Source organism: Castor canadensis, chromosome 17 (genome assembly GCF_047511655.1).
Source record: "Castor canadensis chromosome 17, mCasCan1.hap1v2, whole genome shotgun sequence".
NCBI lineage: Eukaryota > Metazoa > Chordata > Mammalia > Rodentia > Castoridae > Castor > Castor canadensis.
Window position 1 is genome coordinate 63,485,844 of NC_133402.1, and position 19,186 is coordinate 63,505,029.

The 19,186-nt window shown below is 40.8% G+C and overlaps 1 protein-coding gene across 1 annotated transcript in view; it reads right to left on the reverse strand.

Moving 5' to 3' along the window:
* Slc9a9 (solute carrier family 9 member A9) overlaps positions 1-18,701 on the reverse strand; it is a 511,055-nt gene extending 492,354 nt beyond the window's left edge. Inside the window, exons 1-2 of the mRNA XM_074059491.1 lie at positions 18,326-18,701; positions 1,788-1,990 (exon numbers count right to left, since the gene is read on the reverse strand). Coding sequence (XP_073915592.1) covers positions 1,788-1,990; positions 18,326-18,500 — 378 coding nt within the window. The 5' untranslated portion in view covers positions 18,501-18,701. The remainder of the gene's footprint in view (positions 1-1,787; positions 1,991-18,325) is intronic.
* Positions 18,702-19,186: the final 485 nt, after the last annotated feature.

The window sequence follows — 19,186 nt, forward strand, 5'->3', positions numbered from 1 at the left end:
GATGGGCTCTGCTCTGAGTGCCACTGTCAACCCTGAATTATTGCAGTGATAAATTCTGATTGTGACTCAGAGTTACATATTTTAGAAGTATATCCAGAAAGTGTTTAAGGTATTCAAGGTCAAGAAAACATTTTATGTGCAGAATTCATAATTGACCCATTGAAAAAAAACAAGAAGCTGTAACATCTTAGACATTTTCTCCATCTCCTGCCTTATTTTTTCAAAAGCAAACACTTGACTCTGGCTCTTGATAAAGCAACCAATATATCAGTAATACAATGTCAAAATTTCTAACCTGCCATTTATTGGAAATCCTGATGGAGCAAAAGGAATAATTATTAATATCTTTGAAAGATCAACCTGCTTTGAAAAATAGTGCTGCCTAGAATTGCAGATAAAAATGGGAGAGTAAAGAGAGAAACAATTTATACCCAAGTACTCATCAAGGGTAAAATTGAAGAACATATTTTAATTAATATCCTATGTTGTTAACAAGGTCATAGACAATCATTTATTTGAGGATAGATAATTTTCTATTATCCATGTGAGCAAAAACAATCATATGGAAGAGATAGTTTCAAAATATAAAATATACAAGTTGCTCATATTTATTTCAGAACTATATCATGTAGCTTGCTTTTTGTGTGCTTACATTCACTTTCCTAGGTACTTTTAATTTTGGTTGATGTTAAATTCACTTTCCTTAATCCTAACTAAGTTCTATGAGGAAGTTAACCTACAAATGTACTAGTAAAAGACACCATGAAAAAGAGACTGTACATTACTCATCTTGATTGAGGAAAAATGGCAAGCGCTCTACCACTTGGGCCCTAATGCCCCAAGTCTTTCTAAATGAAAAAAAATGTATATTTTAACAGGAAAACTAAGTTTGTATATGATTAAAGTGATAAAATATATTTCCACAATGTCGGCGTGTTCTCAGCTCTGACCCAAAAGGGTCTGAAATAATTCATGTGCGATTCTGGTTCCTACCATACACTTGTATTGCTAAACTCCTTATTCCAAGGGCTGATCCAGGACACACCACAAAAGAGAATCTCCCCTGACTTCTGACCCAAAATCCTGAGGGTAGAAGAAGGTTTCCTTCCAGTCACCGAAGCAGTTCACAAATTTATAATTAATAAAGCCCCTCCCCACTTTGTTCTCTTCCCACACAGCCTCATAAATACAAGGCATGCTTTCTATCACTATCTCTGGCCCTAAGCCATTTTGTAAAAGATAAATTGTTTCACAGGTTTTCTTTTACTACCTAAGATTCTCTGACCCAACTGATGGAGTCAAGATCTTCATATATACAAACAGCCAAGTGGCCAGTGTTTTGTGTTGGCAACCAAAAGCCACTCACTCTAGATCAAGGTTTGCAAGGGAAATTTTTCCATTCCTATTTTTCCTTTAGCTTAAAAGACATTTGAACCAGATGACAATATTCACAATGACACTTAAAACATGAGTGAGAGCTTGAATCAAGTATCGAGAAAAGTAGGGCTTTCTGAATTTAAAAAGCTTAAAAAAGCTTAATATAGCTGACTTTTGAATGGATTGTTTTAAAAACCTTTGCCAACTTCTAGGAGAAACATACCGACTGCTGAGTTTATAATGAGAGTATAATTCAAAGTGTTGACCCCTTAGTCAACTAAATGGCCCTAATAATATAGCATTTAAAAGAACATACAGAAAAGTATGTCAATGCACTGTATTTTAGAGGCACTTATAAGATGCAATTTATTATTCTAAAAACAAACTATCTGGGTAGATAAAATCCTTACCTTTTCTAGTATAGCATTGCCTTGGTGAGGACTGATGTTGTGCTGACTTATTTCTCTCTTGTATTTATATTCATAAACTTGGTCAGTGATATTAACCAGCAGAGTTGATGGACTGGAGATCAATTTTCCACAATCATAGACAGTTCCACTTTCGCTATCAGTTGGTGCTGTAGCATATCGTAAAATTAATCCCATTATGAGGCCTAAAAAAGGAAGAATAAATAGTTGTGTTGGAGAAAGGTAGTCTAAAATGTTGATGATTGAATACTTTTAAATACATGATTTGGAAACTTTAGAAGTAGCAGAAGAAAGGGTTGGGTCACTGTGTGGTTTAAAAATGGTTCACGCATAGATACCATCTCAATATGATGTATTGTTAAAATACTCATAGCAGACACTACTGCTGGAATATTCAGAAAGTATTCCTATGATATTTTTCTCATAATGGACTCACAAATTTTGGAGAGAGGAGATACCCACCTCTTCTATCCATCCAAGTCTTCAAGAGAACCTGTGCTCTGTGATAGACACAGAGTAATCTAGCCAATCAGAGGATGGAATCCCCTTGGCAGAGTCTCTGGTCTGCAGGCCAGCACATACCAGCTGTCTATGCCCCTTCAGACTGAAAGAAGCCATGTGCACTTCATGTTTGTGGGGAGGATGTTGTTCTCTCTTTCAGGGCATGATGTAGGCAATGCTTCATCCATTTCCGGTGGCATGTATCTCATGACCCTAAGGGGTTCCTCCCAAGGACATGGCCCCAAGGTGCAGACAGACTTCCACAGCTGAATGACATCTCTGAGACACTGGATCAACCTGCTTAATTTAGAGCTACCCTAATTTGAGACTCCTTGCTAGGTGATATAATACATTCTCTAATTTTTTAAACAACTGTTTAAAAAATTTCTGCTTGCCAATAACCAAATGCATTCTAATGGTATATCATCCTTTTCACGAGAAGTTGATTCCAACTGAACATCCTTGATTTTTAAGTTCTTAAGCTTTGTTAGGATACTCATGATAGAGTGATAACTCTGAACCCTTTTAATGTGGATTTATTTTTTTAAAAAATCAAAGAGGCTCCAGAGGGCTAAATATCACTCAAATTAAAATTAGATTTGGTGGAGAGTATGGCTCAAGTGGTAGAACACTTGCCTAGCATGGGTGAGGCCCTGGGTTCAATCTCCAGTACCCAAAAATATAAAATAAAATAAAATTAGAATTAGAATTAATACATCTATTTTTGGGTAAATAATTGACTACTCACTCTTTAAAGAATCAAATTTTGGAGGTTTTACCTTTCTCTTATGAATCTAATTTTCATTTAATAAGATATTTGTTGGGATGCATATTTTGTGACAGGCATTTATAGGCTCAAAAAAATATATAGTCCATTCCTGCAGGAGCTGAAGTTTGTGAAAGTGAAGAGATAATAAGCATACAACCATAACACACCACAAGCCATGCTATGGCAGCAGGGAAGCACTGTATGTTTTGGAAAAGAGACATTGAGAAGCCCTTTGAATCTTGCAAAGCTTAAGAAGCATCTTGAATGTTCCCATAAGATTTGACTAGATGAGCTGTAGCAGAGAAGCTGCTGGGATCCAGGCAGCACATGTGATAGCAGCATGAAATGACAGCAGCTGAAAGTTCATCAGAACCTCTCTGTGTAGACCTGCCATTAAGTGATGGCTCAGCCAGGGGCCATTTTCCTGGTTGTCTTGCATTTGGCCCATTCTCACCAGTGGACTGTAAACAAAAGTAATGTACGTCACGTCTGAGCTCAGCAGTGAAGAGATAGGTCAACTTTTTCTCTTTTCCTGTCTACCAGTTGGACGGGGAAAGATCGAAGGCTCTAAAGATTGTCACTGTGCTGAAAGAGGATGGGTCCTAGACAACCTAGGAGGCCCTGCCATCTAACCAACCAGCAATGCCTGCATTGAACTGTTGAGTGAAAAAATAAATTAATTCTGTTAAGACTCCTCAACATACTAAGTAGTTTTGATTTTTAGAACTATTGGAAGATTTCAGGCAGAAGAAAAAAATAATCAGATTTTTTAATAAGAAAAACTAGTGAGATGGATGAATGAAAACAAATTCTTTCAATATTTTTCTCTTATTCCTACTTCAGTGTTTGGCCTACTCCTCCACAATACTTAAAAATATTGTATCCTAATCTTTCAAGCAAGAAAAGACACTTAACTGTTATGGTTTAGATATGGATAAAAAGAAAAAAAACGCTCATGTGTTGAAGTGTGGACCCCAGCGAGTGGATCCAGTCATTGAGAAGTGATTAGATTCCGAGGGCTCTGACCTCAGAATGAGATGACCACTGAGGGATTCACAATATTATGACATTACTGAGGGGTGGTAGAAAGTAGGAGGTGGGGCCTAGTTGGAAGTATGTCACTGAGGCGTGTCATAAAGACACACCGTGTCCTGAAGCCTTCCTGTCCCTCTCTGTTTCCCAGCTTCCACGAGGGGAGCACCTCTGGTCTATACACCCTCTCCACCATGGTTCTCTGCCTTACCACAGGTCCACAGCAATGGAGCCAAACGACCATGGACTGAAATCTCTGGAATTGTGAGCCAAAATAAATTCTCCCTCTCTTAAGTCATTTTCTCAGGTATTTTCTCACAGAGACGAGAAGTCTGACTAACACATTCATTGAGTAACAGTCTGCCACATAACAGTGGGGACTTTCTAGGCACAGTGTTGAATGCCTACAATAAAATTAGTCAGGAGAGAGGAGAAAATTATATCATCCATACTCCAAGTGGATTAGGGTGCTCCTGTAAGAATGTCACTCTTTTGACACTCATTTCCTAAAAGTGATTCAACAGGTACCAGAATGATACTGTTGGTACTCTCTCTACTGAAGTAGGATAAGGAAAAGGGAAGCAGAAGGCAGGATCTGAACAGAAAGAACCTTGTTAACGTCGTTCAAAACTCCTAAAAGGTGAGCTATTTATTTTGGAAAAATCTTTTCAAGGAAATAACAAGAAACAAACAAGAAGTGTCCACAGTCATTTCCCACCAGGGAAAACAAGTCTTTGTCAAGAGCAAATGCCCAGCATTTTAGTGTGGATTAAACTCACACAGGCCTCGAGACCTAAAAGGCCATGCCAGCCTGCCTCTGCACCAGGACTTGTCCCAGCCTTCAGGAAGAAGCACCCTGAAGTAAATGGAGGAGGCTTGCGACTAGGAGTGACCAAACATAAGAACCACGAATGTGCACCTCTCACAGGGCTCAGCTTCTGGGCTCTGGAATCCATCACCACATTCATGCCGAGGCTTTCCCGCCCCCTGTTCCTAGCATAATGACTGAGCACAGCACTGGAACTAAGGCAGAGGGGGCGGGGAAGCTTCTGAAGGAAAACCAGGGCTCAAGATGAGCCTACAAACCTCACCAAACCTATGTTAGGATTGTACTGCAATCGAAAGATCTCCTAACCAACTTTCCTTCCCTCTCCACAGTGAGGGCTCTATCAAGGCCTGACAGCAGGGCCAACGTCTTCAGTCCTTCTCCCCATTTTCTTTCAAAGAGATTTCCCACATCTACTCCATAACCAATCTCTTCCAGCTTTTGCTTCTTAGAGGACCCAACCTAATACATAAGCAAAAAGACTCTGGCCCTACTTCAATCCCAGGGGTTGAGAGGAGTCAATACCTTGGCAGATTATAAGAACCAGTGGAAAAAATAGCCACATGCCCACTCATCAGCAAACCAGGCACTCGCTCAAGAGCAGGAAAATCTTCCTTTGTCAAAGGCCAGACACTTACCCATAGAGCCTCCCAATGTTTCCTACAGCCAAACTCAGTGCTTGCCCATCTGCTGACACAAATATAGAGGCTGAAGTGTCAAGATTATAGGAGAGTAGATGACAGATAAAATGCAATTACTAGGAGGAAGACAGTTTTAATGAGAAGAGGTTGTTTCTGCTCACACACATGCAGGGTAAAGAAATAACCCACTTTTGCACACAAGGAAGGAAAAACCCGGCTGCCACAGCCTATTAACGGTGAACCATACAGACAGAACCCTACATGGTACAAAAGGAGCAAGCCTGCCCCCAGTAAAACACCAGCCGCTCAGCAGGTGTGTGCATTGTCCTGGCTCCAGATTGTGATTCTCACACAGGACACCTCTTTCTCTAAAATCTGCCCCCTGCCAGCCTTCTATAGGCAGAGTCTCTAATTTAGACACATTTCTGGTTCTTCAAGTCTGGGTACTTGAACACCTAGTGTGGCAGCAGGTGGACCTGCTCTCCAGTGAACCCTGACTTCCTTTCCAATAGCATACAAGGCATGGACCTTGGACAATGGCTTCATCCCAAAGCACTCATGATCCTACAATGTCCCTCTATGTCCCCTCTTCAGGAGCCCATGCTCTGATGGAGCCTGTGCTCACCGAGCATCCTCATCTTTGAGGTCTCACAGCACTTGCAGCTTGAAACGCACACCTTAGGAACCAGATTTCTCTGGACTTGTATTGTTCAATATTGCTTTACAAACCATAGCTTTGTCTTCTCTGCTGCACGATGTGACTGTTTAGGGCAGATTCTGTGTTATTCGTCATTTCTTTTCCTCTAGAAAAAACAAACACTTGAGGTAAAATTGTAGCCAAACTTTCTCCAAGTCCACAAACTGCCCCGGAGTCAAGAATAGGACCCGCCATGGAGTCAATCAGTTCTAAACGTCTTTCTGTGTCCTATATAAGCAACATCACATGAAATGCTGTGATCTGGGCCTTGCTGAGTTTTCAATAAAGCTGTAATCTGACAGATGTCTGACATGCAGTTGAAACCATGACGTTTGTCGGAGCAGGAAGAAAGGAAGGAGGAAGGGAGGAAGAAGTGCCTCAGGGGTCCTCACACCAAGGAACATTTAGAAATATGAACCTTGGTTCTCATTTCATCACTCACATTGCAAATAAGAGAAAACTCCACCCCTCACTCCCTCACTCCCTTTATTCTGCTTTCATACCACAGACATGTTAGACAAGACCCTGGGCTTTGTACTAGCTAGAAAAAATGAATACAAAATGACCTTGTCCCTAAAATATTAGGATAGCCTAGCTTACGGCTGCTTTCTTCCTGCCCACTGTGGTTCTGATTTCCATTAAAAAGAAGGTCCGAGAGTCTCCTTACAAGGAGGCCTGTATTTCATAACTAACTCCCTCTTACATCTTGCGGACATTCATTCTACATAATGAATGAATTATTCATTATGAAATAATTATTATTCATTATTATTATTATGAAAGGAAAACCTTTCCTAAAGGTTTTTTTTTTTTTTTAGAGGAATATGACAGGGATTTAACTTCTTAAAGTCTTTAATGAAGCATTTAGCAGGGAGGTCTTTGTTTTTTTGTTTTGTTTTTTTTCAGGTTTTTAAAATAACCTTTATTAAGTTAACGTGCGCATTACAGGAAACAAACACATGAAGCAAAGAACAAAATCATCCATAGCCACAAGCAGTACAGTTGGACTGTCCTAAATCCTGTGTACACATAACGATCCATTTTAGGTAACTGAGATCGTATGGTCTGTATCATGCTTTTCCACACATTGTGAATACTCACCAACTCAATCCCAAAACTACATGAATATTTTGACAGCCAAGAATACACTACACCAAGTCAATCTGTTAGGAAAAAATTATAATCCTGCCTTCCTTGGGGACAAAAATTTCACTGAAGACAGAAATGGCAACAGGCCTCTCTCTAGACAGAATTATTGGCAGAGTTACAATACTGCATTCCCTTAATGCTCAGGGAGGTCTTTGAAACACAAGTGGATTACAGTCTCTCTGACTCTGCTCAACACTACAAGTGTGATTATACATGTCACATCCAGTGCCCCACCACACGGCACAACTCCAGCTCCACTTTCAGATTTGCTTTCTACAGGAATCTGTAGAAATCTGGAGCTGCACAATGCAACATTCCCAACTAGTCACACGGACCTGGTTAGAGCATTGCAAAGGGGTAAACTTAAATGCTACACAAGAATGTGGGAGCCTGAAGCAAATGTCATTACATGAAGCCTGTGGAGGAGCTGAGTTTTGTAGTTCCTTGAATGGTAACCAAGGATGATCCAAACTCCTGGGGTAATTGCTCCTTCCCTAAAACAAGAAGACAAATCCTTAACCTGTAAAATGTCGTACATTATATTTCTACCTGATATGTGTATCACACACTACTGGTTGCCAACCAGCATCTCCAATCTCCTTTTTATGCAACAAATGCATCATTTGTTTATTTATTTATTTTTTTGGACACAAGGCTATGTAGCCCATGCTGGCCCTACATTTTTAACTTTCCTGTCTCAGCCTCCCAAGCAGCTGGGATTACAGATATGCACCGCCACACCTGGTCAGTGCTCTGGTTTATTTTAGCTTTCACTCATCCGCACCCAGCCATGTGCTTGGGTGAGTTGACCTCATCCTCAGCTCTGGGGATGTCCCCTTGCTCATGTGATCCTATTTCAGTAAATAGGAAATGGAGGTAATCTTGCCAGGGAGTTTCTTAGAAAAATTTTGATAGCCTAAGAAGATAGAGAGAGAAAGAGAGACAGAGAGACAGAAAGAGAGACAGAGAGACAAAAACAGAGACAGAGATCCAGGAGAGAGGGGCTCTCTTCTTTCTCAGAATGCTACTGGATCTGGTTGGGCCACCTCCCCTGCCAGTCTGAGGTGGGAGTCAGCACAAGAGCAGAGCAAGGAGTTTGGGTCTCTAATGATAATGGCAGAATTCTGACCCAGCCCTGAAGTCTGCCCTTCTCTGGACTTTCCACCATGAGAGATGATAAATGTCTTCACTGCTCTGTCTGTTTTGGTCAGGGTTTCCATGACTTGCAGCTAAATGTTTCTTTTTTTTTTTTTTTTTGGAGGTATTGGGATTTGAGCCCAGGGCCTTGCCCCTGCTAAGAAGGTGCTGTACCACTTGAGCCACACCTCTATCCATTTTTAATTTTGATGATTTTCGGATAGGCTCTTAGGCTTTTGGCCTGGGACCAGCCTTGAACCATGATCCTTCTACTGTGCCTCCTGGATAGCTGGGATTATGGACGTACCCCAACACATTATTTGTTGAGATGGGGTCTCACTAACTTTTTACACAGGCTGGCATAGAACCACAATCATCCTGATCTCTGCCTCCCAAGTAGTTGGGATTGCAGGTGTATGCCACCATACCCAGCATGAATGCTTCTTAATAGATATAGAAGCATTTATTTTTAGCGCTGGGGTTGAAACTCAGGGCCTTGTACATACTGGATAAACTGTCTACTACTGACCTAGCCAGCCCCATCTCACCATTTTAAACATGTGCATGTACAAAGTCCTAAGGGACCTTAAAGGAAAGACCACTGCCCTCTACCCACTGCCTTAAGGGTTGGAGAAAAGTTCCCAGAGAAAGCTCTTAAGGATGTGAAAGAGTTCACCAGTAGATGACAGATGTGCAGACATCAAGGAGCACAGCCCTAATCAGGACACGGGCAGCTTGGATGAGGGGCCTCAGCACAGCAGCGGGGTGTGGGGTACACAGCTGTCCTGCAAAGAAGGTCTTGAAGAACTTAATGAACTCCATTTAGGGAGACTGGTCTGCTCTGCTTTGAGCAGAAGAGCATTGAAGACAAGTATTTTAAAGGAGAAAAGAGACTTGAAGTATGATGAGGTCACAGAGAGGAAGTTAGTGTCAGATTTAGTTTATATTTGCATGAAGGACAATTTAGAATTTCTGAGTTAGAACTGAGATTCAAGATGAAAGGAATAAAACAAAGCTCAGGAGGAGTGTTTCTTTTCATAGTGGTGTGGGGTTTGAACTCAGGGTCTTGTGCTTTCTAGGCAGATATTCTACCACTTGAGCCATGCTCTCAGCCATTTTTTGCTTTTTAGTTATTTTTTCAGATAGGGTCCTAATTTTTATTAACCTGGGGCCAGCCTTGGACCATGATTCTCCTACCTATGCCTCCAGTATAGCTGGGGTTATACAGATGTGCACCACCACACCTGTTTTATTGATTGAGATGGGGGGTCTCACTAACTTTTTGCCTGAGTTGACTTTGAAGTACAATACTTTCAATCTCCCACGTAGCTGGGATTACAGGCATACACCACTAGGCACTGAGGAAAGTTCTTTATATCACTGGACTCTTTCAGTGGGACACTCCTCAGGACAGCAAACCTGTAAAGTTATTCATATTAAAAAATATCAACTAGGGATTCAAATGTGGCATTAAAGAAAGAAAAGGCATGACAAATAATTGATGATAGCGAAACCATTGGACAACATTTAGCTGTCTGCAAGATAACATTCACAAGCAGTAGACTTTAAATGCATCTCCAACATTTCTGACATTTTATTTGACATTTATCCATCCCCTTCCCATCTTGTGAGTCCTTTCTACAACACTGACTTAAAGGGCTTGAATCTCCAATGTCTAAATGCATTTCCTAACATCTTCCTTTTTAGCAGTTTAGTTTTCCCTAAGATTAGCCAGGGATGGACTCAAAAGTAAGTATACACAATGCCTTCTAGTTATTTAGGACTTTTGTTCTTTCTCTCCTTCCCACCAACCTTCTAAATTCAAACCACAAAAGGAAGTGTGGGTGTTGCTAAAAGGGACAAAATTCCCGCCTTGTGTTAGCTATTGACTTGCTTTGGTGAAGAAGAAAGTCCCATATTGTTTTCAATCAGGTTTGCATCATCATCAGCAAGAGTGCTCCATCTTGTTCCACAGTGGAAAGTTATCTGTGGGGTCCTCCACTTTGGGACAAACTCTTCGAGTTTCTGTTGTTTTATGGACTAGAGTCACACGAGGAAAACCAGGAAGTCCCAACCATCATATTCTCTCCAGGGAAGGGTTTCTTGTGTTCACCACTCACCCTGACATCACAGCAGACATCTTACTACATGCACACACATGCACAGTACATGACACACAACATACAAGTGTACACATGCACACATATGTACACACATGCACAATATATAATATACAGCATCCACGTGCATATACACATATACACAAAACACAGTGCACACACACACATAGCACATGACATACAGCACACATGTGTGCACACACACACACAACACATGCACAGCACACACTTCACTGGACTGTGGAATTTCTTCCTTTTTTTTTGAGACAGGGTCTCACTACCTAGCCCAGGTGAGCCTTGAACTCACTATGTAGCCCAGGTTGGCCTCAAACATGAGCCTCCTTTCTGAGCCTCTTGAATGCAGGAATTACAGGTATGCACCACAATGTCCAGTCTTGGACTCTGGGATTTCTAAAATAGTCATCTAGATAACTTCTTCCTGGAAACTAAGCCACCAACTTATTCATAGCTAACACCCTTCTTGCAATCATCTCAAGAAGTTGACAGGTGAAATATAGAATAGAGATATCTAACTAGATGCATACTGACTAAACAGCATCAGTACTCTTATTTCATCAGGTTTACACAAAACAATCTGTGCTTTCTCAGCTGAGTGGTGGACATCATCACATGGTGGTGTAGACAGTGAAACGATGGCCCTCCAGTAAGGTCATGCTCCTCTAATCCCTCTCTTCACCCTAGTTGGGGAACAGGGTGAGAAAACAATGTGGCAACTATGAAGTTTATGCTCAGCTTTTTCTTGGTGACGTTCTTGTGAAGCCTTATAGAGTATCGGAACCACTGGAGGGTTGGTTAAAACCTAGACTGCTGGACAACAACCCAAGTGTCTGACCCAGTATGTTCAGGTTGGGGCCCAGGCACCTGCCTTTCTAGAAAATCTTCAGCTGATGTGGATGTGCTGGTCCAGGAACCGTGCTATGGAAAGCTGGTCCTGTAAGACAGTGTGGTTCCTTCTGAGTCTCACAGCAGTCATGAAATTCCATCAAAATCCCACATCATCTCAGGTTCATACACACCCAGCTTTCAGATTGAGAGCCCAGAGACAGAATCCATGACTCTGCTTGCAGTCTCCTCCAAAAATAAAATTCTATGAAAGCCTGCTTTGTATGATTATAGGAGTCTATGGTCCTTCCTCAAGCTGTTTGCAGCACCTGCCACCAATTCTGATAAGGACAGTCATTTAAAACCTGGGTGACCTTGAACTTGCAAAACTGCTTCCCCTGGTGATGCCGGGGCAAGTATTTCCAGGGACATTTCAACTCCAGCTACTCAGCGAAGATGTGTTTTCGCAGTATTGCTCCCATGAGGTACCTCTGCTAGGTTTTTGCTGGGGACAGTGTCACACTTCCAAGACTTTAAGGTAAAAGACAAACTTATCCACCCTACTCCCACCTGTTCCCCACCTGACTTCACGAGCATACAGATGAGAGAACAGCTGTGGCCCAAATTTGAGATCCCTAACTTTCAAAATGGTGCTCTTGCCAGTTACTCTGGGCAGCCTTAGCCAAGCTGTGTATTTTCTGAGTTTCTGTTTCTCTGTATTTCTTCTGTAAACTTCCTAACATACCACTGCCTGGTACAAAATAGACAGTAAATCACAGCAACTATTCTAGAGATAAATGTCAGAAACAGGAAAAGTGGATTTTACAGTCCTGAGTTTGAAGCACAGTTCTGTTGGTTAGCTATACGTTATTTTATGTCTAGGAGTTTTGGTTCCCTCATCTGTCACATGAAAATGGTTCTTCTCCTCCTCCCTACACACACACACATGCACACGCACACACACACAGTCCTGCACACGTGTGCACAGACCCAAGTTTGTGATATACCATGTGGCCACACAGAACCAAACCGTCAAGGTTTGAGCTCCAGTCCCAGCATTTAGTACATGTGCAACATTGAGCATGTTACTTAATTTCCTGGTGCCTCTGTTTCCCTATCTAAAGATGGCTGTTGTGAGGATTTAAATGAGTTAACATATACAAATTCCTCACAGGAGCATAGTTTATATCATCAATCCTGTTTGTGTTAGTGATTTTTATTATTATATATCAAGTTTTTGACATAACAGGTACTACACAAATGTTAATTTTGCATGTCTTCACATCACGATCTGTATAAATTTAACTCAATTTGGATTATAGATAACATCTATGTAACTAATATTTTGGGGGCACTGGGGTTTGAACTCAGGGCCTCATGCTTACTAGACAGGTGCTCTACCATTTGAGACATGACCCTGTCCTTTTCGCTTCAGTTATTTTTTTTAAGCAGGATTTTGCTTTTGCCTGGGGCTGGCCTTGGATCATGATCTTCCTACTTGTGCCTTCCATATAGCTAATATTAAAGATGTACACAATCATGCCCAGCTTATTTTTTGAGATGGGGTCTTGCTAACTTTTTGCCTGGACTTGCCTTGAACCAGAATATTCCTATCTGTGCCTTCCAAGTAGCTGGGATTATAGGCATGAGCCATTGCACCCGGCTAGATTTATTTTCATTTTCAGAAGCCTAAAGGAACCTGAGCAGTTTGCGGTAAAAGTTCTTCTCCAGCTTCTCTGCAATTCAGAAGCAGGGCAGAATGTAGGGGTTATTTATTGAGAATATAGAGGACATTTTATTAAAATGAACTTTTACAAACTGATGGAGGCAAAATGTCTCCGATTCATCCACTATTTCATCTTTAATTTGGCATACAACTTTAAGCATGAAAAACCTTGTCCAGATCTCTGATGGTCCTAAAATCCATCTTTTTACACCAAAGGGAAGAATAAGTTTAGTGCCCTAGGCTCCCAACCCTAGCTACCTTTCTTGAAGATCCCTTTGCATTAAACCAGAGCCACTCTGTTTTCATGAGATAGTGATCTATAAACCCCTGAACACAGCCACCCTCTCTGCTGTAATGGTGTAACTCACTGTCCTCACCTTTCTCGTGGGAATCCAAGAGGACTTACTGAGCACCCATTTAATCAGAGCAGGACTGGAAGAACTAAGAGTGGTAAAAATAATGCTAACTAGAATCCTGACTAGGAGAAAGAACTAGATTGACTTTTATGTTCTAGGCAGAAAGATATTGGTTGGGGCAGAAGTAGCTGAAAGATGCCCAATGGTTGATGTCAGTCTAGGTCCAACTTTTGCATGACTTTTGAAGCTGGAAAGGAGTTTAACGACATCTGCTCATTTCCTCCCCATTTTATGGATGACAACTCTAAGGGTAGAAGTTAAATTGCTTGCTCAAAGAAATCCATCTAACTACTGAAAACCAAATCATCAGGATTAAAAACCTCATGTCTCAAAGACAGCATCAATGTTTTCTCCACAAAACATGCTATGTTTGAATAAGTCAAGAGCCTCAGAAGGACCTTCCAGGGAGGGCCTAGGGAGTGAGGGAGTAATACACATCTCCTACTGGCCTGGCAGTCAGGCAGGCATGGCTGAACTGGAGGAGAGTAAAAGTGGATCGGTACGGCAGACACACCATGTCCAACCATCCGATTTTATCCACAGAACCTCTGAAGAAGGCTGTACTGAAATCAACACCTGCGGAAGATTTTAAGGAGAGATGGCTTTTAAGACCTTGATGGTGCACTTGTGGAACTGTACTTTCTTTAAATCTTGAAAAACTTGCTGTTGAGTAAACTAAATTGACCTTATTAAACTTCAGCAAAGTTTATTCTTAAAGGATCAGAAAACACTTTAATATGAAATAGTTTAGCGAATTCAAACACCTAAACTTTGTGGCTATGAATTTCTTTGTGCCCACTAAATGGCGAGCGAACTTTCTACACGAGTTTAGAGACTCCCTTATATAGGAAAACTACAAAATCTAAGGCAGAATTCTAAGAGGTTTAAATTCTTCCGTCCTTAAGCTTAAACCCCAGTGGTATCCAATGGATACCTTTATACAGTTTCTATAAAATGTGGCACCCCCTCGTGATATATAATGGAGTTCTCAATGCGATCAGGGAGCAAGGAGCATTTTTCTTTCATGAACATTGAACAGGGAATACAAGGCCCTAAGTGGGTAGTGCTAAGTGCACCAGCTGCTGTCAATCAATATTTTGGCCATTAATACTCATTCAGGCTTTTAGTCCAGTTTTAGGAAACAATCCATATGGCATGTATTTTAAACCAGCATGGACTCGAGTCCTTCAAATTTGAAATAATGTGAGTCATGGAGTGTCATGAGAGACAATTACCAGTTACTATCCCTGGTGAAGCCAAAATACTGTTATAATTCTGCCACTAATTTTTAAATGCATCTTCCGATCTTTAACAATAAGAAAAGGCTATTTTTCATGCAAAGGATTACCTCTATTTGGAGTATCAGATTTATTTCCAATCAACACAAAGGCAAGGTGATCACAATACATGATTTTCCTTGGCCTCTACAACCATTCAAATGGTATTTTAAGGCTAGCAATGTGAAAATTGTTTCTTGCAATAACTATAAAGAAGCAACTAAGCATGCTGCTTGGTCACTTTTCTCCTCGTTTTCTTCTGACTGCTCATTTGCTGAGCCTCTGATCCCCAGAATTTTAATTGGATTTCCAAGTAAACTGATTAAAGCTATTAACATCTACTAAGTCTTCTGAAGGACACTTAGCACAGTCAAGGGAATGCCAGAAGAAAAGCAAAAGTGGCCTGGCCTGAGAGGTACAGGAAATGTGGTGCTCCGGGAAAATGTGGTTCAGGGGCAAATTAGTGCAGTGCACACAGCTGATGAGATAAAGAGCAGCACTTAGAGGAATGGGAGACCAGGAAGCTGTCAGCCCAATTTGCTGATAAACATTAGAGGAAGACCACTGAATCTGGGATGCTTCATTCTAAGTCTGTAGGAGAGAGGTGATGAGTTACAGTCTGTTCTTAAGTAGTTGTCTTCCTCCAAAAAAAGTTTTTTAAGTCTAGGTTTTCAATGTAGTTTGATTTCTTTCTCATTGGTCATTGCTATGCCCCCAGCATAACTCCCGCAAAAATCATGGCTTCCAACCTCGATGGAAAACAGCATCTGTATAGTTTTATTCTGAAATTTCCCTTTTTTGGGCCTTTTGGAAAAGAGAAGGGGTGTGATGACTCCTGAGAGTGTAAACAGTAGGAGGATGCATCTGGATCTCACAGGCACATCTCTCTCCCGGAGGGTCACTAACAGAATGTGCTTATTTCTAACCATCTCAGCATTTTTTGTGAAGTGATGTGGTTTGAATCCCAGCTCAGCAGCTAATTACATGACCTTCACTTCCCTAAATCTATTTGTTTGTCCACACAGTGAGGACTGTGTGGACAGTTGGACTTCTCTAAAGCTTCTTCTTAATCCAAGTTCACTTACAAATATGGAGCAATTAATTCACTTGGCACCTCCTTTCCCTTTATGATTTAAAAAGTGCTTATTGGAGAGTTCCTCTTTTCCCTCTTTTGTAGTTTCAGACTATTTTATTATATCACTGACAGAAAGTCCCTAACAAACATTTCAGATATAACACTTAAATGATCTGTAAAGAAGAAATATGAGCTGTCACCAAGTCCATCCATACAGACTGTTTTTCAGAGACTACTCTGTAAGGTGAACATGAAACTTATTAACACACTGGGATGTGTGAAAGCACCTGAGTTCTGCCATGAGTGGGAACTCACTCCACTTCTCTGGGATTTGGTTTCTCCTTTGTAATATGAAGGGGCTGGAGAAGATCCCCTAAAATTTGGACAATTATGTTCTACGGCAACAAAAATTTAACAACTCTATAAGTCCTTTCATTGATTCATATAGCCCAAGATACTTTCACATTAAAAAAAAAACAACTCATGAAAGGGACAGAAAGCATAAAACCCAACTTTAAACAACTTAGAGAAATGCTACCTCAACAAGAGTGGACCATGCACAAATATGTGATAGCTCCAACTGTAGTTTTAAAATGTATCATGGAGTTTTGGAGGATGAAAGGTAATCTTTCTAAGATAACTTTTTAAGTTTGAGAAGTAAAAGCCAGTTTGTGGGTTGTAAGTATAAACTGCATCGGAATTTTAACAGGTCATCAAAAGTAAATGAAAATTTAATTTGATCAGAACTTAGTCAGGTTTACAAAGCAATATCCCCATCAAACTGGTAAATGAATCAATCCAAGCAAATTCAGGGCTGTGAAGAAACCTTTCCCTCTAATAAAGCGTTAGTAACCTGAAATCTGTGTCATTTTGCTAAAGTATATATACCCTTCCACATGGTACCCAGAATGAGGTTTCTGCCTGCTCAAATTACATCCTCAATCCTTGTGGATTATTTATTAGCCAAGACAAGAGACAGATTCTGGACCACTGATGACTAAGAAGGGAGAATTATGGGAGTCTAGGGCTTTGCTCTGATGGCATCACGTCCTTACTGATCACCTATTTCTCTTCTAGCTGATTATAGTTCCCCTCCCCCAAATAAGAATTTTATTGTGTGATTGAAGGCTTGTAATACAAAGGAACTTTGTTCTGTGCTCTGAAAAGATCAGTAATTAGCATCCTGAAAAGAAACTGCATGGCTTGGCCTGAAACTTCTGCCTCTGAGCTCAAGTATCCCACGGTGGGATCTAGTTAAGGCATAGGATTTCTTGTGTTCTCAAATCATGACTATACATTGCTAACATCAGGACATCACATGGTCAGCATATAAAATGTACATTCATCTTGCTCTGAACTCAGGGAAATAAAGGGGCCTCAGGACTTCCAAAATGGGGAAAGCCCAAAAGTATGTTCTTTGCTACAAATGATAGCAATGACTGCCTGTTTCCATAGCGTTCAAAGTTCCTGTGTATTATTAGGCTGAGCCAAGAGTGGTGAGGTCAAGTGCTCAAAACATCAATATCATCACTTTAAAAACTACTGGTGTCCTGCGTTCTACTTGAAGAGATGACAGTACAGTCTAGAAACCTCTAATGTTTTATTAACTTTCTGAAAAGGATGGCATAGAAAATTGTATGGCTCTTAAAGGAATACTTTTCTATTAGAGAGAGAGGAAAAATACTACAGCGACTGATTAAAAATTCGCACATCTGAAAACAGGCTAAGAAATGAAAAATTCTGCATAAGGAGACTCCTTCCTTTAGAACACTTTTATTATAAGAAAATGAACATTTGCTCACTTAATCAAAAAGGAGTTTGACGTGATTATTCCCACAGGTATGGGTGGGGTCTGCTTCTGCAAGTTTTCTTGACATTGCTGGCTGTGAGAGTATTTACTCCATGCAATTTTAAATGAAGTTATTCCGAGAACTTTACGTTGCTCACGCATGCTGCCTGTGGAAGAAGCCTGCTCTTTTGGGACTACACAGCCATTGCTTCCCCCTGCCACCATAAAAACAAACAACTCCTTGCTATGCTCCCCACATGACAAGGGACCAGCAGCTGTCAAGAGACTTGCATTCTGTGCAGCTGGAGAACATGACTGTGACATTTGCTCTTGTGACAAGGCAGATTTGGGCAGCTTGTCTGGAGAGAGCTTGGCATTCATTGTGCCTCAGCACCTTTCATCAAGCCAATGACATTTCAATCGGCACATTTTCTCCAGGTTCGGACTTTGCCATCGGAGCACAAATCTCTAATTACGCCCAAGCAACAAGTTTTACATCAGTCCCATAATTTATCCACTCACCATACACCATCGCTCCTCCAGTTTCGTGCAAGAAACGGAATCGGTGATTCTTAAACAACCAGATTGTCAAAATGGTAAGGATGAGCAAAAAATTAAAGACCAGCAGCTCCACGGCTCCCTGATGTTGAAACTGGTATGCATCCTTGTGTGATGTAAACCGTTGCTGTCTCTCCATTTTCCAGCCTTCTAGGGATTCCTTAGATAAAACCTGGAGAAAGGCTATTTTATCAAGATTTGCCCAAGACAGTCTGGCTGCCTGAGAATTTCAGAATAAACCCTGCCACTTTACTTCTATTTCACAAGCATTCTGCCCTGGCTTTGTATTCAGATGGCTTCTAGTTACAACTTCCTGTTTCTCTCTTAAAGCAGCCTCGTCTCTTTTCAAACTCCACGGTGGTTTCATCATGGTCTCTGACTGTCTTGAAATGATTCATTCTGTGAAAATAGCTTTCTTATTGGGCAAATCTGCAAACAGTGATTCTGAGATCTTGATTCAGGGTCTTAGCCTTTCAAACAAGTTTTTCTTTTTTTTTTTTTTTTTTTTTTTTTTTTTTTTTTTTTTCATTTTTCTTTTATTATTCATATGTGCATACAAGGCTTGGTTCATTTCTCCCCCCTGCCCCCACCCCCTCCCTTACCACCCACTCCACCCCCTCCCGCTCCCCCCCTCAATACCCAGCAGAAACTATTTTGCCCTTATCTCTAATTTTGTTGTAGAGAGAGTATAAGCAATAATAGGAAGGAACAAGGGGTTTTGCTGGTTGAGATAAGGATAGCTATACAGGGCATTGACTCACATTGATTTCCTGTGTGTGGGTGTTACCTTCTAGGTTAATTCTTTTTGATCTAACCTTTTCTCTA